Source organism: Prionailurus bengalensis, chromosome A2 (genome assembly GCF_016509475.1).
Source record: "Prionailurus bengalensis isolate Pbe53 chromosome A2, Fcat_Pben_1.1_paternal_pri, whole genome shotgun sequence".
NCBI lineage: Eukaryota > Metazoa > Chordata > Mammalia > Carnivora > Felidae > Prionailurus > Prionailurus bengalensis.
Genome location: NC_057348.1, coordinates 12,327,732 through 12,347,230, shown reverse-complemented (window position 1 = coordinate 12,347,230; position 19,499 = coordinate 12,327,732). Strand labels below are relative to the sequence as shown.

Sequence of the window (19,499 nt, the reverse complement as noted above, 5' to 3'; positions counted from 1 at the left end):
CGTCAAAGTCCTCCTCTTAGCAGAGGTGAATGGAGGGGAAGTTATTTTTAAGAGGCCGCCTGCCCTGTCATATCACCTGAGCGAGCTACGGCTTGCTTTCAGGAGGACGGGAGCCCTGCCTGCAGGGCGGCTCTACGGGGACCCTGACAGTCTCCTGATGGAAAGTCATCAGGCCTCCGTGCTCCACCTGAAAGAAGGGAGCCACAGCATGCGTGCACACGCCTGCATACCCCCCGCCCATGCATGGGTTCACGCTTATGTGCCTATGTGCGTGCTCACATGCTCACGTGCTGCTCACACGTGCAGACGCGTGTGCACACATGCACACATTCCCGTGCACCCTCGCCTGTATGTGTTCTCACACAGTGCTCCCACGCACCTGCATGTGCGTTGCACACGTCACGTTCTCACACACACACGGGCTCGTACACGGGACAGTGCAGGAGGTGTCGGGCCTCAAGGAGATGCTCCAGAACTTCACGCTCAGGGTTTCTTGGAAACTCTTATTTCCGCCTCCTCCCCTTACTTGAACCAGTGCCGGATCTGCGTTTAAACTTGCTCTTCACTGTCCCCTTCCCCCTCGTGTCACCCTCTGCAAAGCCTCCGCACCCCGTTTGGGCTTCTGCTTGTAGTGCGCCGCGGACTTAGAAAGCAGAGAAGCCATCCGCATTTGGGAGAGGTTTGGGCCTGTATTCTGGGGAGTCTCAGGCTGCTTTGCTCTTGGCTTTGGGCCACCGTACCCTTGCTCTGCCGTGGCCGGTGAGGTGCTGGTGCCCCAAATATCCTGTTCATGTCCATAGACCCTCAGGGAGCACTTGTGGGTCTGTTCCCTAGCCAGCTTACCTAGCAAGACCTCCAAGAGAGGACGGGCACCATGATGGTCGTTTCTCAGAAGAGGAAAGGGAAGTGAGAGAGGTCACGTGCGCCACCCACTGTCACCCAGCAAAGTGGCAGCAGGGCCAGCCCTGGACCCAGCGACCTGCCCCCCCCCCCCCCCGGGCCTCTCCATCCCTGTCAACAGTTGGAATGAGGTTCAGAGTACTCTGGAGATTGGCGATGCGTGCACAGTGTTTGATCTGTAACGGCCGCAACGTACCTGCGTTGAGGTCTAAATGTCTCTCGTCTGATTCTCTTACCTAGAAGCAGTGGCTGATCAGAAAAACTCTGTGCTGTACACACTGCTGGGTGGTAGGTACACGCCGTGTGAGCGTTGTCGTTTGAGCACTTCCAGCGGTGGCTCAGCTGCGATTTCGTACTAACCTCTAACAACACGGACGTTGCCGGCCGTGTAGATGCACCCCACGCATGACATCTGAACTGAGCAGTTGACACTTTAATGATTGCATCTGGGGCGGGGCGGGGGGGGGATGTGCACCCTGACACCACCCCTCCACATCCACACCGCACAGAGCGAGACCGCGTAAGCCCCGGAGCAGTCGGGGGGTTAGCTGGTTATTAGCAGGACAGGTCAGTGGACGAGTCTGGAGCCAGTCCTGCTCAAAGTGTTTGTTATGAGGACAGAGGGCACGACTTGTGTTTTCTTGGCTGCTTACAACAGGCAGCAGCCAGGGAGATGTCCAAATTTTGTTGTTTTTCTGTTTTTGTTTTTGTTTTTTAAGAAAACGAAGGCCAACCTTTTGAAAGTGAGGGAACAGAATGTGCTTCTCCGCTCTTCTCACTGACCGGGCCTTTTGCCGTGTGGAAAGGCCACCCGGCCGGCATCTGAGGTGGCCACTGCCACCTGGGAACACCACATGGTCACACTCAAGGGCCTTCCCAGCTTGCGGAAGGCCCCACTGTGGCCCCACCTTGGGGGCAAGGTGAAGTGGGTACCCGGCTGCTGGGGGCCCTGTGGTCCTGGTGAGGGAACCCTGCTCCATGGAGATCCCAAGTGGACGGTCCAGACCGCATGGCGAGAACGGTTTTTTCCACAAACCAAAACTCACGGCTTCATGCCTGCACTCACAGAAACCAACATGAAGGCACGGCTCGTCCGTAGTAGGGTCTAGAACTCTGCCAGGTCTCTGCACCTGGAGGTGGCTCTGATACGTGAGGCCACTAGAATCCAGGATGGTAGGTCAGGCTCAGTCCGTGTTTCTGGACATTGGCGCAAGGGCCAAGGGTCACGTTCTGTCTATGCCATCTCCTTGAGGGGCTCTGGGCGAGCGCCTGCTCCTCACCAAGCCTCGGTTTCCCTGACTGAACATGGGACCGACTCTGGCCGAGCAGGGGCCGTGTGGAGAAAGTGCCCTGCACGGTGATGACCCTCGCTGTGATGTGTGTGATGTGTGTCCCCATCCCCTCCCCAGGGTCCCGGGACCAGGACACAGGTCCTCTTCCACAGGCTCCTTTCCCAGAGGTGGACAGAAGCTGGGCCTGAGGCAGCCATGTGCACGCCGGGAGTTACCAACGGACCCTTTCCCCCACGAGATTGCAGTTTGGCAGAAACCTTTGCAGTTGAAAGAGTCAGAGCATGGGTAGCTGAACTTCAAAGAGGGCTCCAGGGTCCTCTCTGGCGAAGCTCAGCTCTTGTCGCTTGTGCGGGACAGGGTGCACGTTTGGGTCTGAGTCACGCATGGTCTTTTGGGTACCGTCTCTCGCATGCCGTATCTTGCAGTGTTCACCTTCTGTGGGAGTTGTTTTTGTTTGTTCTTAAAAGCTCCACTGAGGTTTGACGTGCAGTAAACTCGCGTATTTAAGTGTCAGCCTGTTGCGATCACGGTGGGGGACCGGCCACCTGGGAGCCTCACCGAGGTTCCCTGTGAAAGAGTTCTGGTGTCATGTACATGTGACTAGAGCAGCCCACGGCTGGCCATCGGCTTTCGCTGCTAAAGATGCAGTTCTGTCTTGACCCGAGCCAGAAAGCGTGCCCTCCGGGCCACTGAGAATCACCCTCTGGGACACCTGGAGCTCCAGGGTCCACACTGAGTTCTCTGTGCTCAGAGCTCTTTTCTAGAAAGGTCTGTCAAGGTATTCAGTAAGCAGCAGGTGCCTGTTCTTGGTAGAGAGAATTGGTTTCTTCCAGGCAGATGCAAAACAGACCCCGCTCGCAGCCTCTGAAACCTGTCAGTTAAAGCTGGTGCTCGCACACCTCCCCCAGGTAAACAATGGTGTATTTTCTGCAACGGATCAGAGACCGAGATCAGTCAGAACTCACCGCTGAAGAGTTTCTAGGTAAAAGTTGTTGATTTGCAAAGGGAGAAACAGATTTTTTTTCAAGGGCAGGAAATGGCTGTGTGGGTGTCAGTGATTGGGCCTCCGCACCCCAGCGACAGATAGCGGGATCCTGCCCTCGGCCCCACCCTCCCCACTTCCTGCAAGTGCAGCCCTGCACCCTGCCCGGCCCCTGCGGCGCCCCCAAGTCACCTTTAACCTCTCCGCAATTTAATTAGCCTTTTATTACTGCTAATGACCTTTTCACCTCCACAATAAAGCCATGCACATGCCCAGGTTGCCTTTTTTGGTCCCATCCCACCTGCCCTCAATTCGCCAACCGACACAGGGAAAATGAAATCGCATTTAATCTGAGTCCTGTTTGAGTCAAATGATTAAAAAACAAAACAAACAAAAAAGCAGTCCTGTCCCCCCTGGAACGGGAGTCCCCTCCCACAGCTGTGTGTGGACGCCACACAGGGTGACTGCGGCTTCTTGCTTTGGCCGGTTCTGGCTGCTGCCCACCCACAGGCCAGCCCGCTCACTGGGCGGTCACCCTGCCCGTCCCGGGTGAGCCGCCCGCGGGACTCGGTCGTGGAGGAAGCCCCGAGTTCCTCCATGGCACCAGCCTGTGTGCACGCTCGGCTCTCCACCTGCCCTGACAGGCCAGGCTGAGGCTGAAACCGGGGTGGCCGTCCTTCGCGCGTGTGGGTCCCGGACCTCTTGTTTGTCGCTCAAGATCCACTTTTAAAATGGCTTCTCCAGTTGAGCCGTGCGGTTAGCACCTCAACCTTGAACCTAACTACTTTAATTCCGTTCCCACGATGATTTCAAAGAGATAATTCGGTGGGTACAAGCGAAGTTCTAGAATGGGACAAGAGCGGTTCGCCGCCATCTCAAGAAGCCTGGAAAATTCTGGCACTTGCCGGCCAGCCTGGGTCGGGGTGCCGCAGCGGAGCCGCGGGCGCCCAGCCTGGTGGAGCCCTCCTTTCCCGCTCGCCGTCCCCGCCAGCTGGGGTGGAGGCGGGGGGGGGGGGGGGGGACGAGCATCTGTGTCAGGGCTGGGGGTGACGCCCTGGCAGCACGCGCTCGCCAGCAGACCCTGCTCCCCGCAGACAGAGAAACGCCCTTTTCCTCTCAGCCTCTTCCTTGAGAAATGCCTGGAGATGGACTGTTCTCTGGGGTGCATTTCTGCTCTGCAAAGTCGGCTGAGTTTGAAAATAGAAGCATTTGCCTATCTTAGCACACGCCCACCCTCCTGCACCCCGGAGGGAAGATTGAGTGGGAGTTGAGTGACACAGTTGTCATCTGTAGCTCAGTGGCGTGGGGTCCCGGAGCAGAGGAATCCGAGTTCCTGGGGGGCTGTGGGGCCTCAGGGTGGGGTGTGGGCTTAGGGAGCCTGGACCCCCTGCCCATCCTGCCACCGACCGTGGGTGTGAATGGATAGGAGCCACTGCCCCGCCCCTGGTCCCCCGCCCCCTTCCCAGCCATCTTGAGGGCTTCATGTGCCTGCTGCCAGGCTTCCCCCAACCCCTTGGTTCCACTTAGAGTGATGTGAAGGAGCCTAGGAAGGTGTGCCCGGTGTGGCCCCTACTTCTCCACGGTCCCACATCCCCTCATTTCTCGATTCAAAGCACCGAGTCATTCCTTTGCCTCTGCCTTTGTCAGCTGAAAAACAGCATGTGCGTGTGGGGCAGGGGGGAGTCTGGCCATACAGAGAGCAAGAGTTGGGGGGGGGTCCCCTGTTCTGCTAAGACTGGACTCGCTCCTTCCAAGCTGCCCCCACAGTAGGAGGGAGCTCCTGGGGGGCTGTGCACCTCCAGTGCACACACGCTTTCTAACCGTCTTTCAGACCCGCCTATGACACTTGTGATTTTGTTAAATGTGGGCACGACGCCTTTCTGCCCGTGCCGAGCTAGCGATTTGGCAGCTTTGGAGCTCCTCTGTAGGGACGAACAGAGGCTGGGCCACCTCGGCCCTGTGGCACAGACCCAGGGCTCCCCCCCGTCTGGCTGCTGCGTAGCCACGAGCGTCTCCCCATCCCCTGCCAGGGCGCCCTGAGCCCCTGGGAGAGGTTGGCACAGGTCGGCGCACGGGGCTGTTCCAGCAGAGTGTGTCGAAGGCAAAATTCAAAGGACAAATGTGATTTTTGCAAAAGAGAACTATGAGACCTGCAGTCTGTGTTGTTTTTGTTGTAAAGACCGATCTGTAATTTGACAGATTGGTAAGTTGACTTGTAAGTCGCGAGCTCCTCTCCCTGTTTTGGCACAGAACTAAGGTAGCCCCTGTCGGGAGCCTTTTGTCGAAACTTCTTGAAAATCCTCTCTCTCAGTGATACGTGTGTCTTGAGGACCCAAAGAGTGTGGCCACTTTCCTTCCCCCTTTTCTCCTCTCTCTCCTGATGGCGGGTTGACCCCACATCCACGGGGTCGTCACCCAGCTCAATTCCATGACCTTTGACCACCCCAGACACCGTAGAGGCTGAAAAACATATCAGTCGTGGAGATGCCTGGTGGATGATAGTAAATATTTGTTCAGCTTTTCTCAACAATTCAGTACCAAACCTCATCCTGTTCCCCTCAATGCATTAGGCAGATTTTTCTTAAAATTCAGTAAATATTTTTAGTGGAAAATCTCAACGCTGTGATGGTGGGGACCTCAGATTTTATCTGCCGGGGCTGTGCTACTTGGCACGGCTTTGATCTGCGGGGTTTGCCTTCTCTCACATGTGCATCAGTGAGAGCGAGCACGGCTGGCATCTGCAGGGCTCCTCGCTTGCAAGCCGTTAGTTGGTCCCGAGCGCCGCGGTTGGAGAAGTGGGTTTCTTCCCTCCCTCGCCTCCCCCATGTCCCTCCAGATAGGTGGGGGCCGGAGGGAAACGCTGAAGTGTGTTGGTTGAAAAGCAGTCTCTTTCAGTCAAAGGTTCCCGAGGGATTATGAATTTGAAGCCTTGTGCTCTGCACGGGCTGCTTTTTTTCTCTCTTTCTCCCCACTGCCCCCGGTTAAGCTGTTTTGCTGAGGGCGGGGGTGGGGGGGGCGGGAAGGGAGAAGCCAAGAGTGCCCCCTCACCAGCCACAGTCCTCCCTTGTGGTGTGACAGTCAGAAGCGTGGCAATTGGGTGGGTGCCCGTGCCGTGGAGGGTGAGGGGCAGTCGCCCAAGGGTCCCCTGTTGTATAGGGTGAGGGGCAGCTGTGTGGACGTGTCCCGTGTTGGCATAAATGGCAGTTGTGTGAACGTCCTGTGTTGTGTAGGGTAATAGCTAAGGTGGGGCAGCTGTCCTGACCACAAACCTTTGTTTTTTTCTTTCTTTTCTTTTCTTTCTTTCTTTTTTTTTTTGTTGTTGTTGTTGTGTTTTCTTGTTTTTGTATTTATCTCTCAGCTCTAGAAACGTAGTTGCATTTTCCAGCTGTGGCCTCGAATCTTACAAATAGAGCCCAGCAAATGTCCAGTTGGGATGAAAAATGCACTCACACTTCGGTGCATTTTTGATGTTTTTACCCTTCAGGTTCATCGAGACCCTCAATCACCCAAAACCTCTTCCTCTCCTCCTAAGTAAAGACTTTCAAATAAGGGAATCTACCTCCCATCAAGAGTTTTGAGCATTCCCGGTTTTCTGTGTTTGTAAGCCCGTCATTTTTCCCATTGGCGGGCCGGGCTCTTGCGGACCCTTCCCGGGCAGCGGTTTCCTGAAAAGCGCGTTGGGAAAGGTGTGACAAGGGGGCAGTCCTGATGTCAGAGACTCAGGGGCGCCTGCCCGGGGCCCGGCCGCTTCCCCGATCCCGGGTGCCCAGGGTTTGGGGGGCAAGGGGGGGGGCACACACGGCCTTGAAAAGTTAAATAGGAGAATTAAAGAAATTTCTACCAGGGTGGAGCCGGCCACTGGTTTTTGTTTTTTTTTTTTTTAACAGCACACACTGTGGTAAACCATCAGGCTCGTATTGTTTTTGCCGAAGGCAGTCCTGTGTGCGGTTTCGGTGCACCGCTTGGGTAGCTGTTGAAACTGTTGCGGTTTGAAATAAGCCCTACTTTGCCTTTTCTTCAATCTTGCACTCCTCTGTTAATGAGGACTCCTCTGAGGATTGGAGAGTCACCGTGGGCGACATGCCCGCAGCTCCCAGCCCCCGGGGGTCGTCGCTTGGTGCCTCCTTGCTCACCACCTTCCCTCCGCCAAGGGGTCAGGCGGCGCCCCGCGCAGCCCTCTAGGAGTGGTGACCCCACGCCTCCCAAATGGCATGTGTCGGGAGTCACCCTGGTTAGTTTCTTTTCCAGCCCTTTCTAAAAAATGATTGCCGTTGCCGCCTCTGCACCGTGTTCTAGTCAGCATCTGTCCTTCCTTGTGGCACCTGGAGCCGTGGAAAAGGCAGAAAACGGGCAGTGACTTGGCTCAGGGGCACGGAGGCAGCTTAGAATGACTTTGTCACGTTCGAGATAAACTACACCTCAGAAAATCGGAAAAACGATTAAGGCGTTAGCAGAAGTGGTTATGTAAAAGCAGGAACTACACCCAGAATGTTTGAAAAGTGCAGCTGCTAAAAATAAATGGGGGTGCAGAGTAGGAAGTTTGGACCGAGGGCAGTCACGGCGTGCGTTTCTTTGCAGAAAGCCTCTGGTCGCCAGCACGGTGTCAGGCCAAGCCAGAGTCGCCACCGATTTTGCACGTGTCGGGTCCAATAATTCAGCCTCTGCACCCAAGCACAAAAACAGACAACCGAGAAAAAACCGTTTTGTTTCTTTTTTTTTTTTTTTCCCCTCTGAAATCAAGAGCAGTTGATGTGCCCTGGTTTCATATTAACGCAGTCATGATTTCTAAATAACAACGGTTTCAGCAACGGAGCAAGACCAGGCCCCAGCAGTTTTGATGTGAACGACACTTTTCATCTCCCCGATCACCTCTCTGCTTGTCAGAAACCTCAGCTTGAAATCCTAGTGGGCTGGATTCTGAACCACCACCCCAAAAGCAATTTAAAAACCACAACAAACCCGAACCAGGGTGGGGAGATGTTCCCAATTTAAAAGAAGGAAAGAGCACAGAGTAGGCGCTGCCTTTGAACATTCGGACCGTTGTGCTCCTCGCGCTTGGGGCCGGGCTGGGGTCGGCTGACCCCTCTATCCCCACTCCGCTGTCTGCCCTTGGGACCAGACCCTGCAAGAAATGCTCCAGGAAGTCAAGCAGCTGGCCACTTGGCTGTGCCGCGCCCTGGCATTTCCAGCCTGTCCCCAGCAACTCTGTACTTTTTCCTGTACTAGAATCTTCTTCTTTGGTCCATTGTCATTTTAGTTTTTGACTTGAAAAAAATCAGCCCAAGAGGGCACCAGTGAATATTGGTCTCTCTTGCAGAGGAGGGAAGCCAGAACTCTTTTCTAGCTCCCCAGCGGGGCTCCCCGAAAGGGCCTCAGGTCCCTCAGGACAGTCCTGTGGCTCTTGTACGGCAGCCCCGGGCCCACGGGGACCCCCACCAGGGCCAGGGAGCGGTATTTGCTTGTACCAGCAGTTGCCGAGCCCCACCTGGGAGGAGCTGACCCTCGTGTGCTGGGGGCTACACCAGGAAGGATCGGTGCCACGGGAGGGGGACAAGGCAGTTGGAGACTCCGCAGGGGAGGAGTGAGCCCTGAGGGAGGGGTCTGCCGGGGAAGGGCGAGGCGAGAGAGACTGGCTGGGCAGGACGGACGGTACAGGTGGTTAGGACAGCGGAAGTGGCAATGGGAAAGAGGCTGGGAGTGGCCATGCCACGAGGACCATCCATACTGGGTTAGCATCCCGTCCTCATGCAACCTGAGCCTGTGTCCCCAACCCTCAGGATGCTGTCCCCCAGGGCACCCCTGCCTGTGGCCTTAGGGGTCCTTGCATATACTGGGTCAGTGTGTAGATGAGGGCCAGTCTTCCTGGTGTCCAGGAGCCCCCGGAGCGGGCTTCACTCAGGAGCACGTGTGTCTCCCCACGCTCAGGCCTCGGCTGCTGCTGCTGCACGGGCTTTGGAAGGCGAGGTGGAGTCTGCCTCCTGGTACACTCCACAGGGGGATCTTCTGGGGCTGTGCGTCTTCTCTCGGGGGCGGCCCCTGGCTTGTGCTCCACGCTGGGAAAGGAGGGCTTGAGGAGGGGGGATGGGCGGGTGCCTGTGAAGCGGTCCAAGGCGAAGGTGTCCTTGTCCGGAGGCTGCAGGTGCCACCGTGCTGCACACCGGGCTTCTGAGTGGCTGCATCAGAGCAGAGAGCTGCAGCCAAGGGTCCTCGGTTTTCTTGTGGGGGCCCCGGGGGGCTCCAGTCTCCCAGAAGGGCCTGATTGCATGGCAGGAAGAAGTGAGTGCTTACCGCCTGCTTGCTGTCCAAGCTCCGTGCCCGCTCCACATCAGGGGCGGGCGTGCTTTTCCCGTGAAAGGCCAGAGAGTCAGCGTTCATCCCCCGCAGGCCTCACGTTATCCTAGCAGCCACAGAGGACACGGGATCGAGTCGGCACAGCGTGTTGGCACTGGCATACCTGAAAAGCTTGGTTTACAGAAGCAGGCAGCCCTGTCGTGGGTGGATCCCTCCTCTTGGTCACTGCTCTGGCAGCCACGCGGGGTGGGCCCCTCACGACCGCCACGTGAGTGTGTTCGGGCTGCCGTAGCAGGACCACAGGCTGGGCGGCCTAACGGAAATGTACCACCGTCCCTTGGCCCTGGGGTCCAAGGTCAAGGTGCCGAAAGGCTTGGCTGGTTCCTTCTGAGGCCTCTCTCCTTGGATGGTAGCTGGTGATCCTCTCCTCGTGTCTTCACGTCACATCATCTTCTCTCTGTGGACGTGTGCGTCCTAATCCCCTTTTCTTATAAAGTCACCCGTATGGGACAAGGGCCCCCCCCCCCACAGGACCTCATTTTAGTGTAATCACCTCTTCCAAGACCCCGTCTCCAAATACAGTCACGTTCTTAGGTGCTGGGGGTGGGCACAATATAACGAACTTGTGGGGGATGCAGTTCGGCCCGTAACAACCCCTTTTCATGGAGTAGGAGACTAAGGCTGAGGACAGGGTCGAGGGGTGGCTGCTGTGCTACCCCCCGTCCCCCAGGGGTAGGTCTGGCCTGCCCCGGGGCTGGGCTGGAAGAGTTGAGCACAGGGCACAGGAGTTCCCCCGAGAGGACAGTAGCAACTGAGCCGGGAGTGCATCCTGGGCAGAGGGACCAGCCAGAAAAAAACCCCGCGTTGGGGGGGTTCCCAGGAAAGGAGGTGCCACTCGAGCCCTGGAGGGGTGGCAGGCAATGTGGTTGGGGAGACTTTGGCATGGGTTGCAGGGCCTTCGGGAGTCATCGCGCGATGGGAGAAGCATAGGCCTGGGGTGGGGCTGGGGGTACAGCAGGACCTGTAAGGAAGAAAGCTCCGTTCAGCGAGGGTGTAAAGCATCAGGCCCTACGATAGCATCAGGACACAGCAGCAGACGGCGGGGCCCTAGCCCCAGGGAGCTTATGTTGTGTTGAGAGAGAGCAAAAATACACACGTGACGTAATGACAGAAAGTAACAGGGGCCGCAGAACGGTAGACGGGGAGGCATCTCGGCCAGAAGTGGGGAGGGTCAGCCTCTGGCTCTGCAAGAGGAAGGGTTTCCCAGGCCTGGGGACAGCAGGCACAAAGGACTCAGCTGGGCGGGGCTGGTGCGTATTCCTAGAGCAGCAGCGAGCGAGCCTTTGGGAGATCTCAGCAGCGTGGGGATCAGCTCGATGTTAAAAAGCCGTTAAAAAGCCGTTAAAAAGCCGTTTTGCTGGATGAGGATGGCCTATGGGGCAGGAAGCTGGGAGGGGGAATGACCAGTGAGGTGAGCAGTTCCCAGGGACCCAGGAGAGAGGAGAGCTGCTTGCTCGGGGTGGTAGCTGCAAAGAGAAATAGGGCATCTCCGGGTGGTGTGGGCATGCCCACCCTTCCTCCCGCTTGGGGTGCCCCTGGAGTATGTCTGCCCCCCCACTGTTCTCAGGTGGACAGCCTGGAGTTTGCAAGCGGCTGGGCCGGCCTCACCTGACAGCTGTCTCCTCTCCCCCTAGTCTGGGGACCAGGGAGGCCTTGACTCACCCATTGGCTCATCCCTCAGAGCAGGGAGTAGGCCGGCCGTGCGCGGCGGCCGTGTTGGGGGGGTGGTTCTTCGAGGCCAGCGGGACAAGCCAGGGAGCTGTGGCGAGCACCCAGAACACCCTGCTCCCTGCAGCCCTGTGGCGCGGAGGTCCAGGAGGAGGAGGAGGAGGTGGGAGAGCTGATGTCAGGGGGGATGGCACCTGCAGCAGCACTTGGTGCCGGAGGGACAGCTTGAAGATCTGGGCTCTGTCGTGGACGGGGGAGGAGCCCCCAGCGGTAGAGTCGCAGCCAGTATAGAATGTGGGGGGGGCTCCCCCAGGCCTTCTCTCTGGCAAGTCACTTGCTATGGGAGAGGGAGGTCCTAATTCCTGCTGCACGGACTCTGCACTACCCTTCTGGGGAGTGACCCATCCGGTCCCGTAACCCGTGCCAGCGTGGCACACCTGGGGCTTTGGCAAAGGCTCTCTGGGGGGGCTCCTTCTTCTAGCTCATAGGGCCCGCCCACCATCGGGCCCTGCGTCTGCCTATGAATCGATTTGAGGCCACTGGGAGAGGTGGGCTGATGCGCCGGCCTGCCCCCTCCCCGCTTCTTGGTCCACCTGAGTCCTACTGGTACTGCCTGGGGCAGGCGGTGTGACCGAGAAGGGCAGAACCCACTGCGGTGCAGGATGCCAAGGTGGCCTCGGGGGTGGGGGGCCAGACCCCACTGCTCCTAGGGGCACCATGCCTCAGCCATCTCATCTGACCCCTGCCTCTTTATTCCCGCTTCACACGTAGGAAACCGGCCAGCTGGGGCTGAGGTACTTGTCCTTGGTGAGGTCTTGACACTAAAAGAAGCAGAGGCAGGCCGTGGCCCCAGAGCTCTTAGGGACGCCTCAGGGCCTTTAGAAATGTAGCCCGAGCAGCAGCATGGAGAGGATGGTTTTGAGAGCTGGGCCTGATGATGGACGGGTGGGCGGTCTCTCTAGCTGGCAGGTGATGTGGCAGAGGCTGGCTGGGTGAGGAAGGCAGGTGTCCCAGGCTCAGGTGCTGCATGGGGGCACCTGAGATGCCACTCGGGGCTGGAGGCATCTTCTGGATGTGCAGCTAGATGTCCCAGGTCATATGTGCAATGTGGCCCTTGGCTTTTAGGTTCTTCATGCACATTAGTTTTGAAATTGCAAGAGTAAACGTAAACAGCTGGATTGACAAATTGGAATTATGTTAAGTGCCCTCTAGTCTCTAGCCTGGGGCTTGGACGCAGACCTGCTTGGACTGAATTAAACACCTCACTCTCGGTGCCCCGACCGCCCTGGCCTGCCATCGGGCAAAGGAGTGGCGTCAGGCAGGGACCCGGCCTACAAAATGGGCAGATCCTGGAGGCTCATCAAGTGTTGCTAGGCAGGCCTGGGGAGGCCCCTGGTTCCTAGTGGAATATTCTAGCACGCTGGCAGGACTTGTTAGGAGAAGCTGCCTGCCCTCAAGCCACAGCCCCTAGAGTGATCTCAGGGCCTCAGTTGTCTCTAACTCTAAGCATGTATATCCCACACTCATCCCGTAGCGATCTGCCTTGCCAGGACCCAGGCATCCTAGAGCCATCCTCTCAGCAAGAACCCAGAAAGGCCCAAATCCTGCCCGTTGGAGCCACCAGCACCAAAGGGCAGAAGTGGAGCTGAAAACAAATCTAAATCTCAGGATAGCAGAGGGGGTTTGTCTGGTGAGCCTCACAAGTAATGCTAACTCTGTACCATGTTGTGAAACCAATTCCCCCTTTTAATTGCAAATACCCCCCTTTTTTTTGTTAGAAGTTTTACAGTGTATTTTTCTGCTCAGCCATGACTTTCCGTGTGATAAGTAAATGTGTTGCCACACTAAAATGAGTCACTTTGAAACATGCCTGCGAGTACGCTTGTTAAAGACAGTAAATTTTAGCTGTGTGGGGCGGGGAAGGGAGGGGGTTGTCTGAAGTGGTTTTCTTGTATTTGCCCGCAAACCCGTTAAGCCTCTGGGATAAGGTGAGCATAAAGCGAAATCCACCCAGGATTCCCCGGGATCTGTCCCACCACTGAACGGCATTCCAGCCCTTTCCAAAGAGGGAGAGGGTGTCTCCGTGAGCGCGTGCCGGCCTCCTCGGTCAGGACTCTGTTCTGTCCGTGGTCAGTAACTTGTATTTCTTTTTTTTTCTCCCCCCCCTTTTTTTTTTTTCCTTTTTTTCTCCTAAACTTTCCAGGTAAAAGTACACCTGTAAGCCAGCTTGGTTCTGCAGACTTTCCCGAGCCCCCTGATCCATTCCAGCCACTCGGGGCTGACAGCAGTGACCCGTTCCAAAATAAAAAGGGGTTTGGGGACCCGTTTAGTGGAAAAGATCCATTTGCTCCCTCCTCTTCAGCTAAACCTTCTAAAGCCTCTTCCTTGGGCTTTGCAGACTTCACCTCTGTAAGTTGAGCTTCCTCTGCGCCACCCCCCACCCCCAACCCTCCGCTTGCAGCTTCTTTGGGGTTGTTTTTTTTGTCTCTTTCCAAAGGCAAACTTGGCTTATGTCCCCCGGTACCTCAGTGCTCTCACTTGTGTTATTTATTCTGTACTACTGCTTTCTGTAAGAAAAACAGTTTCTCAATAAAACAAAAAAAAGAGCTACGGTTTGGATACTCTGTGATAAGGGCATGCTTTCTTCCAGCGGGGTGGCCACCCAGGCCTGTTTCTGTCCTTCCTGGTTAGACTCTGTGTTATTTCTGTCGCCCAGAGGCTGTTGTGTTCAGGGACTCTTGGCAGCTGAGGTGTCGCACGCTTCCGAAGTCTGAAAACAAGACGGCAGAAGTTTCGTTAGGGTGTCGCTGCCCCCAGAAGGGTCTCCGTTGCCAGAGTTGTGATGGGCCCGCCCCAGTGCATTTGGAGCGGCTAGTGAGGACGGATGGACCCAGGCAGGACCCGCAAAGGAAGAGCCATTCGATTTTTCAGCGCTTAATTCAGTTACCAGCTACAATGCACAGAGACGTCCAGCCCAGAACAACTGCCCTGACGCCCTTTCCCTTTGCCAAAACTAAACCAAAACCAAAACCCTCCCGGAGCCAGTTAGCAAAGCTAAGTGCCTTTTCAGAAGCTAATCCTGGGATTTCTGAAAGCCTGGCTTTGTTTCTCGGAGCGGAGCGCAAGAAAAGATTCCAGGTTGTAAAACGCTGTCCCTCCAGGCTGTTTTCAGTACCTTCCTGGGTACCGAGAATCTTGTTCTCCGAGAGCTTCAGATGTTGTCTTCCCAGAACTGCTTTCACGGTCTGTCTGTCGCGCACTGTTTGTTTTTGAAAAGGTTTTCTTCATTCGAATTTGCAAAGTACTTTTGTTTCCTGGCTAGGGGTGGAGACGCATGACCTAATAGACACTCCTGCTCCCAGACTCTGTCCTAACACAGGCTCTGCCCTGTCGGTGCCCAGTGAGTGCCTGATTCGCTTCAGATCCACCTCGTGCACAGCTAGCCGTCCTGTGGCGTTACCGAAATCGCCCGAGATGCCGACGCGTTCTCGGCTCTTGGCGACCTATAAATATTTTACGACTGCCCTTAGCTGAATTTTGTTGACAGCCAGTGCACACTGTGGATGTATACAAATGGCAACATTATTAATAAAAGCCCAAAACAAAACCCGCTTTATCTACAGTTTCTTGAATAGTACCACATTTGTATTTTGGTGGGGAAAAAAAAAATGTTAAACGCTGATGAGAAAAATAGAGCTGTTCACGTATGATTCGGGTACTCTGTTTTGGGTAGGGAAGAGGGGTAAGTAGACGTGATTGGCAATTGGGAGAAACGACTGTTCTCTTTCTGAAATGCATGGTTCTGTTTCTGTGACCCCCACCCCCCACCTGATGGCTGGTTTGGGGAAAATATTTAAAAAAAAAAAAAAATCTGAGGTTTCAAGCTGTCATTTGGCCCAACATTTTTGGTCATTCCAGAAACATCCCTGGTATTTGATCATTCTCGTTTCCAGGTGGGGGATCAGGTTCCACCCAGTTTGCAGCCCTGCTGTTCTTTGTTTGAAATCGCCTTTCCCGCTTCGGATGCCCCAGTTTTTCCAGAGGAAATGACCCGACAGTGGGATTTGGCCACTCTGCTGGGATGGAGTGTGGGGAGAGGCAGGCAGGACACCTGACTGGTTTGGTTTGTCCCCTTCGGTCCTACTATAGTCCCAAGATGATCAACCTGTCCCACCTTGGGGCACTCAGGATGTCTTTGCGTTTTCATGACATCCAGGGATGCAGCCCATTGGCCACTGGTTTCTGGTTCCCTGGACCTTGAAGATCTGGGCCAACTCAAAACAGGGCCAGAGTCGGTTCCTCTGGTTTGTGTACTTCAGCTTCCCCAAGTAAACGCTGACAGGTCTCTTCCTGCCCAGTCACTGGCACCATGACTCTTTCAGCTCGGATGTTCTAAGAGTGGCACTGACACTCCCTGTTCCCCGCGCAGAACCCTCTGGGTCCGCACTGGAGCTCAGTTACGCCGATGTCACTGCGCGTGCCGTCCCCCGTTGGCGCCCTGGCTCTGCCACTCTGGAAGCCTCTAATTTATGAGCCCCGAGTTTCCATCAATGGGTTACTTGTCCTTGGAGCTGTTCACGGGAAACGTCTCCAAGATTTCTTTCAAAACAAGACTTTCTGTCTCAGGCAAATGTGTTTATTAGGAAGTAGCATTTATAGGTTAGCAAAATGGCTCTTTTTTCCAGAAGTGCAGAGCAGCTATCAGATGGGTGCGCCGTGCACCCTCAACCGAGTTGGATGCGATTCTCACGGTGGCAGCAGTGAGCCAGCGGGAGGTGGCTGCAGGCGTCCCGCGCATGGCACAGTACAGGCTCTGTCACACGCCTCGGGCCCCGGGGAGGAACGGTCCCGGGTGCCTTGTGTGCGGAGCCGTCTGGACCCCGGATTTCTGCCAAGAGGCTGCTGAAGTAAAACTGCTAAGTGTCCGCCTCGAGATGTTGAGGGAGGGCAGCAACCTGTGCCCCACTGTCTCCGCTCCAGGACGGCGCAGGGGTGAAGCGGGAGTCAGCTGCCGTTGATGGAGTGGCGGCCGCATCCACAGGTGCTCCAGGTTCTGGCCTTCACGACGCGGGCAGGTCAGAGGACCGGGGTCTGCTGGGACCCGGAGAGAATTTTCTGCTGACATGAGGCCCAGAGGGAGCCACAAGGAACCCTCTTCCTCCGGTGTTCTCTCAGAAACGATGGTCCAGCCTGCTTCTCAAGTGCGCACAAACCATATGCTTGGTTCGAGTCTCCATAGAGGGTCCTGAAGCTGGCCCCAACCCAGTCCGCTCTGAAGGCATCTGGAATGTTCCTGTCAGCACATCTAATTTGAAAATGGAGACCCCTTGAGCAGGAGGCTTTGTGGTGACATCCTAAGACTCTGGGGCTGGGCGGGAATCATGGTGTGGCCGTGTGGCCTCAGCTGATACTTGACCCCTCCTGGCCTTGCTTCCAGGCTGTGGCTGGATCACCTTGGCCGTTGCCTGTCAGCCCCCACCCACCCCCTCCTCTGAGCTGACAGAGGACAAGTTCCCTGTCAACCATGCTGCCATTTCTGCCAGCATTTGTTGTTTTTTCCTTGTTTTTCTCCTGATGAGGTATGGGAAAATTCCCCAGAGTGCAGGGGTGGGGGCTTTCTGTGACGGGCAGTGGAAACAGGGGTGGGGACCCGATTTCAGGGAGTCCTACCTGGAGACTCATCACCCCCCTGAACGCTTTTCTGGGTAGCTTCTTTGAGAAAGTCATACTTAGCTTTTCTTCCTGGGGACGGCTCTTTTTCATGCTGACCCCACACTTGTCCCCACCTGACTCCCAAGGCCAGGCGGAGGGAGGCTGCCTCTCCTGTCCCACCTCCTTCTCCAGGCCACATGTGGTCCAGACCAGGCTTCCTCCACCGCCCCTCCCCCACTCTGGTGCACAAGCCCTTGGAAGTCTAGCCCCTCCCACCCCATGCTCTGTTCTGGCAACGCCAGGGTTGGCTGGTAACCCCCCACCCCGGCAAAAGCCACACTCACGAAGGTGCCCTGTAGCCCCAACTCCTCAGCTGTGGCTGACCGCCCCTGCCCTGCCTCCACCCAGACCCAGAGAGAAAGTCCAGCGTGCTGCGGGCCAGAGCTCCCTGCTGTCCCCAGGCCTCCGTGTCCCCACCTGTCAGACGAGCTCACCCCCCAGTTGCCACTCAGGCTCAGTACCTGTGTGAAAAGGTAGCCTCGAATTTCTTTTGTGCTTCCTTCCCCAGTGCTCCCCCTGGGGTCTGTATGGGCCTCCTCGAAGCCCGTGTCAGATAGGGATTGTCTGTATGCCTGTTCCCAAGGGCCACCTTTCCAAGGGCCGGCCTGCCTGTTTCTTTGGTGTCATCCAGCGCTTAGTGAAGAGCCGGCAGAGCGGGTGCAGAGAAGAGACCTGGGAAGGTCCCCGAGTCTGCATTGGGGCATGTGACGGGGGGTCTTGGGGGGAGCCAGCGACCCACGCCACGGGAAGAGCGTGTGAGATCTAGCTTTGCTTTTCTTGCCAGAAAGCTAAGGTGCCTTGACTGGTTTGAAACCACCCATCTTGGTATCAGAACGGTTTCCTCTGCTGCCGAAAAAAATTTTTTTTTGAATTGAAACTTTTGGAAAAGGACCTCAAGAACTCCTGGACCGATTGGCTGCTGTAAATGTTCAAGTACAAAGTGGCGCTTAGCAGGCCCAGAGCTCCCCGGACCGTGGCCGGGGTAGAGATGCCACGTTTCAAGACAGTTGTCTGTGCACATGTGAAGCCCAGAGTCCCGAGCACGTGCCAGAACTCTCCAGTCTCGGTGCCTTCCACCCACTGGTGTCATCGGCCCCTCATCGAGGCCCGGGCCTTGTAGGTTCACTGTTTGAGCTCCTCGGTTCAGACCTCTGCTCCACCGCCGTTTTCAGAGACGCCCCAAGAGGAGGCCACGCGGAGGCTCCTCCTTCACACCCCCGTTGAAGCCTCATAGACTCCGACCCCGGGGAGTTGCAGGAAATCTCTCTGTGTCCCCAAACTGACGCCTCGCGTTGCCTGCCTTGGTTTCCTGCAGGCAGGGCGACTAGTTTCTCTGAGGTCCCAGGTGGCAGTTCAGGTCAGACTGTTTCTCAGTGCATGTGACCCTGGGTCAGGACCGGGGGGCGTGCGTGTCCCCTCCCTGCTCCCGACCGAGACACGGGCTTCTTTGGCTTCTGCCGGTTTTCACGTGCACGCCACGTGGCCCCCGCCCCCCCCCCCTGCGCACCCCAGCATTGCATTCTCCTGCACCCCGACAGCGCGCGCGGCAGGCGCCCTCCTCGCCCCCCCACCCCCAAGTGGCGGCTCGCAGCTTCCGGGCCGAGTAACCCCACCTCCATTTTCCTTTGCAGTTTGGCAATGAGGAGCAGCAACTCGCGTGGGCCAAGCGGGAGAGCGAGAAGGCGGAGCAGGAGAGGCTGGCGCGGCTGCGGCGGCAGGAGCAGGAGGACCTGGAGCTGGCCATCGCGCTCAGCAAGGCTGACATGCCCGCCGCCTAGGCGCCCGGCCCCGGCCACCGGCGCGGGCGGGACGGCCGCGGGGGCGCTGGTGCAAAAGGAGAAAGCTCGAGTCTGTCTGTACGCACGCACGCACGGTGGCCCCCGTTTCACGTGGTGACGCGTGGCCGCCACTGTTCCGCCAAGGACTCGCGGGTCAGAGGGCCTCGGGCTCGGGGGGGGGGGGGGGGGGGGGCGGCTCACCTGCGCCGTGACGTCCCTGTTGAGCGGCGGCACCCGGTTCTCCCTCCGCCCGGAGCACAGGACCGTGACTCCCGGCCTTTCGTCTCCTGCTCGCGCCGGCGCCGGGGCGCCCCCACCCGACGCCTCCCCGACCCCCCCTTCTGAGACAGACATCTGGGCGGTGTCCGCATCCGTTGTATAAAATTCAGTTCGAATGGTTAATATAAAGTATTTTAATACAAAACACAATCTTTCTTTCCCTTTCATTGAAATGTTATCTTCCTGGCTTTAACGTTCACACGTGGTATCCCAGAGGGAAACCAGCCCCGTGGTGGGCGGAAAACCAGATGGAAGGTTCCTGTGTGAATCCTAAGCGCTTGAGTGGCTTCTAGGGCCACAAAGCCAATTTGGGACGTTTTCAGGGTCGCCCTGGCTCCCCAGGGTCATTGTCACTAGAGGGGGCGGCCCTTTGTCAAGGCCCCGCAATTTGAAAAAAAGAGCCCTGTGCCGTTCGCTGAGGCCTGTTCTCCATCAGGGGCGAGGCCGCTGGGCAGTCCGAAACCCGTAGTCAGAATCGGGAAACGGGACAGTTTCCCCCTAGGATGCAGCTGTGTTCCCCTAGAACGTTCCGGAAGC

The 19,499-nt window shown here is 56.8% G+C and overlaps 1 protein-coding gene across 14 annotated transcripts in view; it reads left to right on the top strand.

Moving 5' to 3' along the window:
• Nucleotides 1–19,112, top strand: part of EPS15L1 (epidermal growth factor receptor pathway substrate 15 like 1) — a 98,198-nt gene extending 79,086 nt beyond the window's left edge. For 4 of the 14 annotated variants that reach the window (XM_043590282.1, XM_043590279.1, XM_043590285.1 and 1 more), the window contains 3 exons: nt 1,141–1,188; nt 13,397–13,602; nt 18,537–19,112. In XM_043590282.1, the coding sequence (XP_043446217.1) occupies nt 1,141–1,188; nt 13,397–13,602; nt 18,537–18,683 (401 nt within the window). In that variant the 3' untranslated portion in view covers nt 18,684–19,112. Of the gene's footprint in view, nt 1–1,140; nt 1,189–13,396; nt 13,800–13,909; nt 14,801–18,536 lie in introns of those variants that run through there. The other 10 variants (XM_043590293.1, XM_043590289.1, XM_043590290.1 and 7 more) reach the window with 6 other exon arrangements.
• The last annotated feature ends 387 nt before the right edge of the window (nt 19,113–19,499 follow it).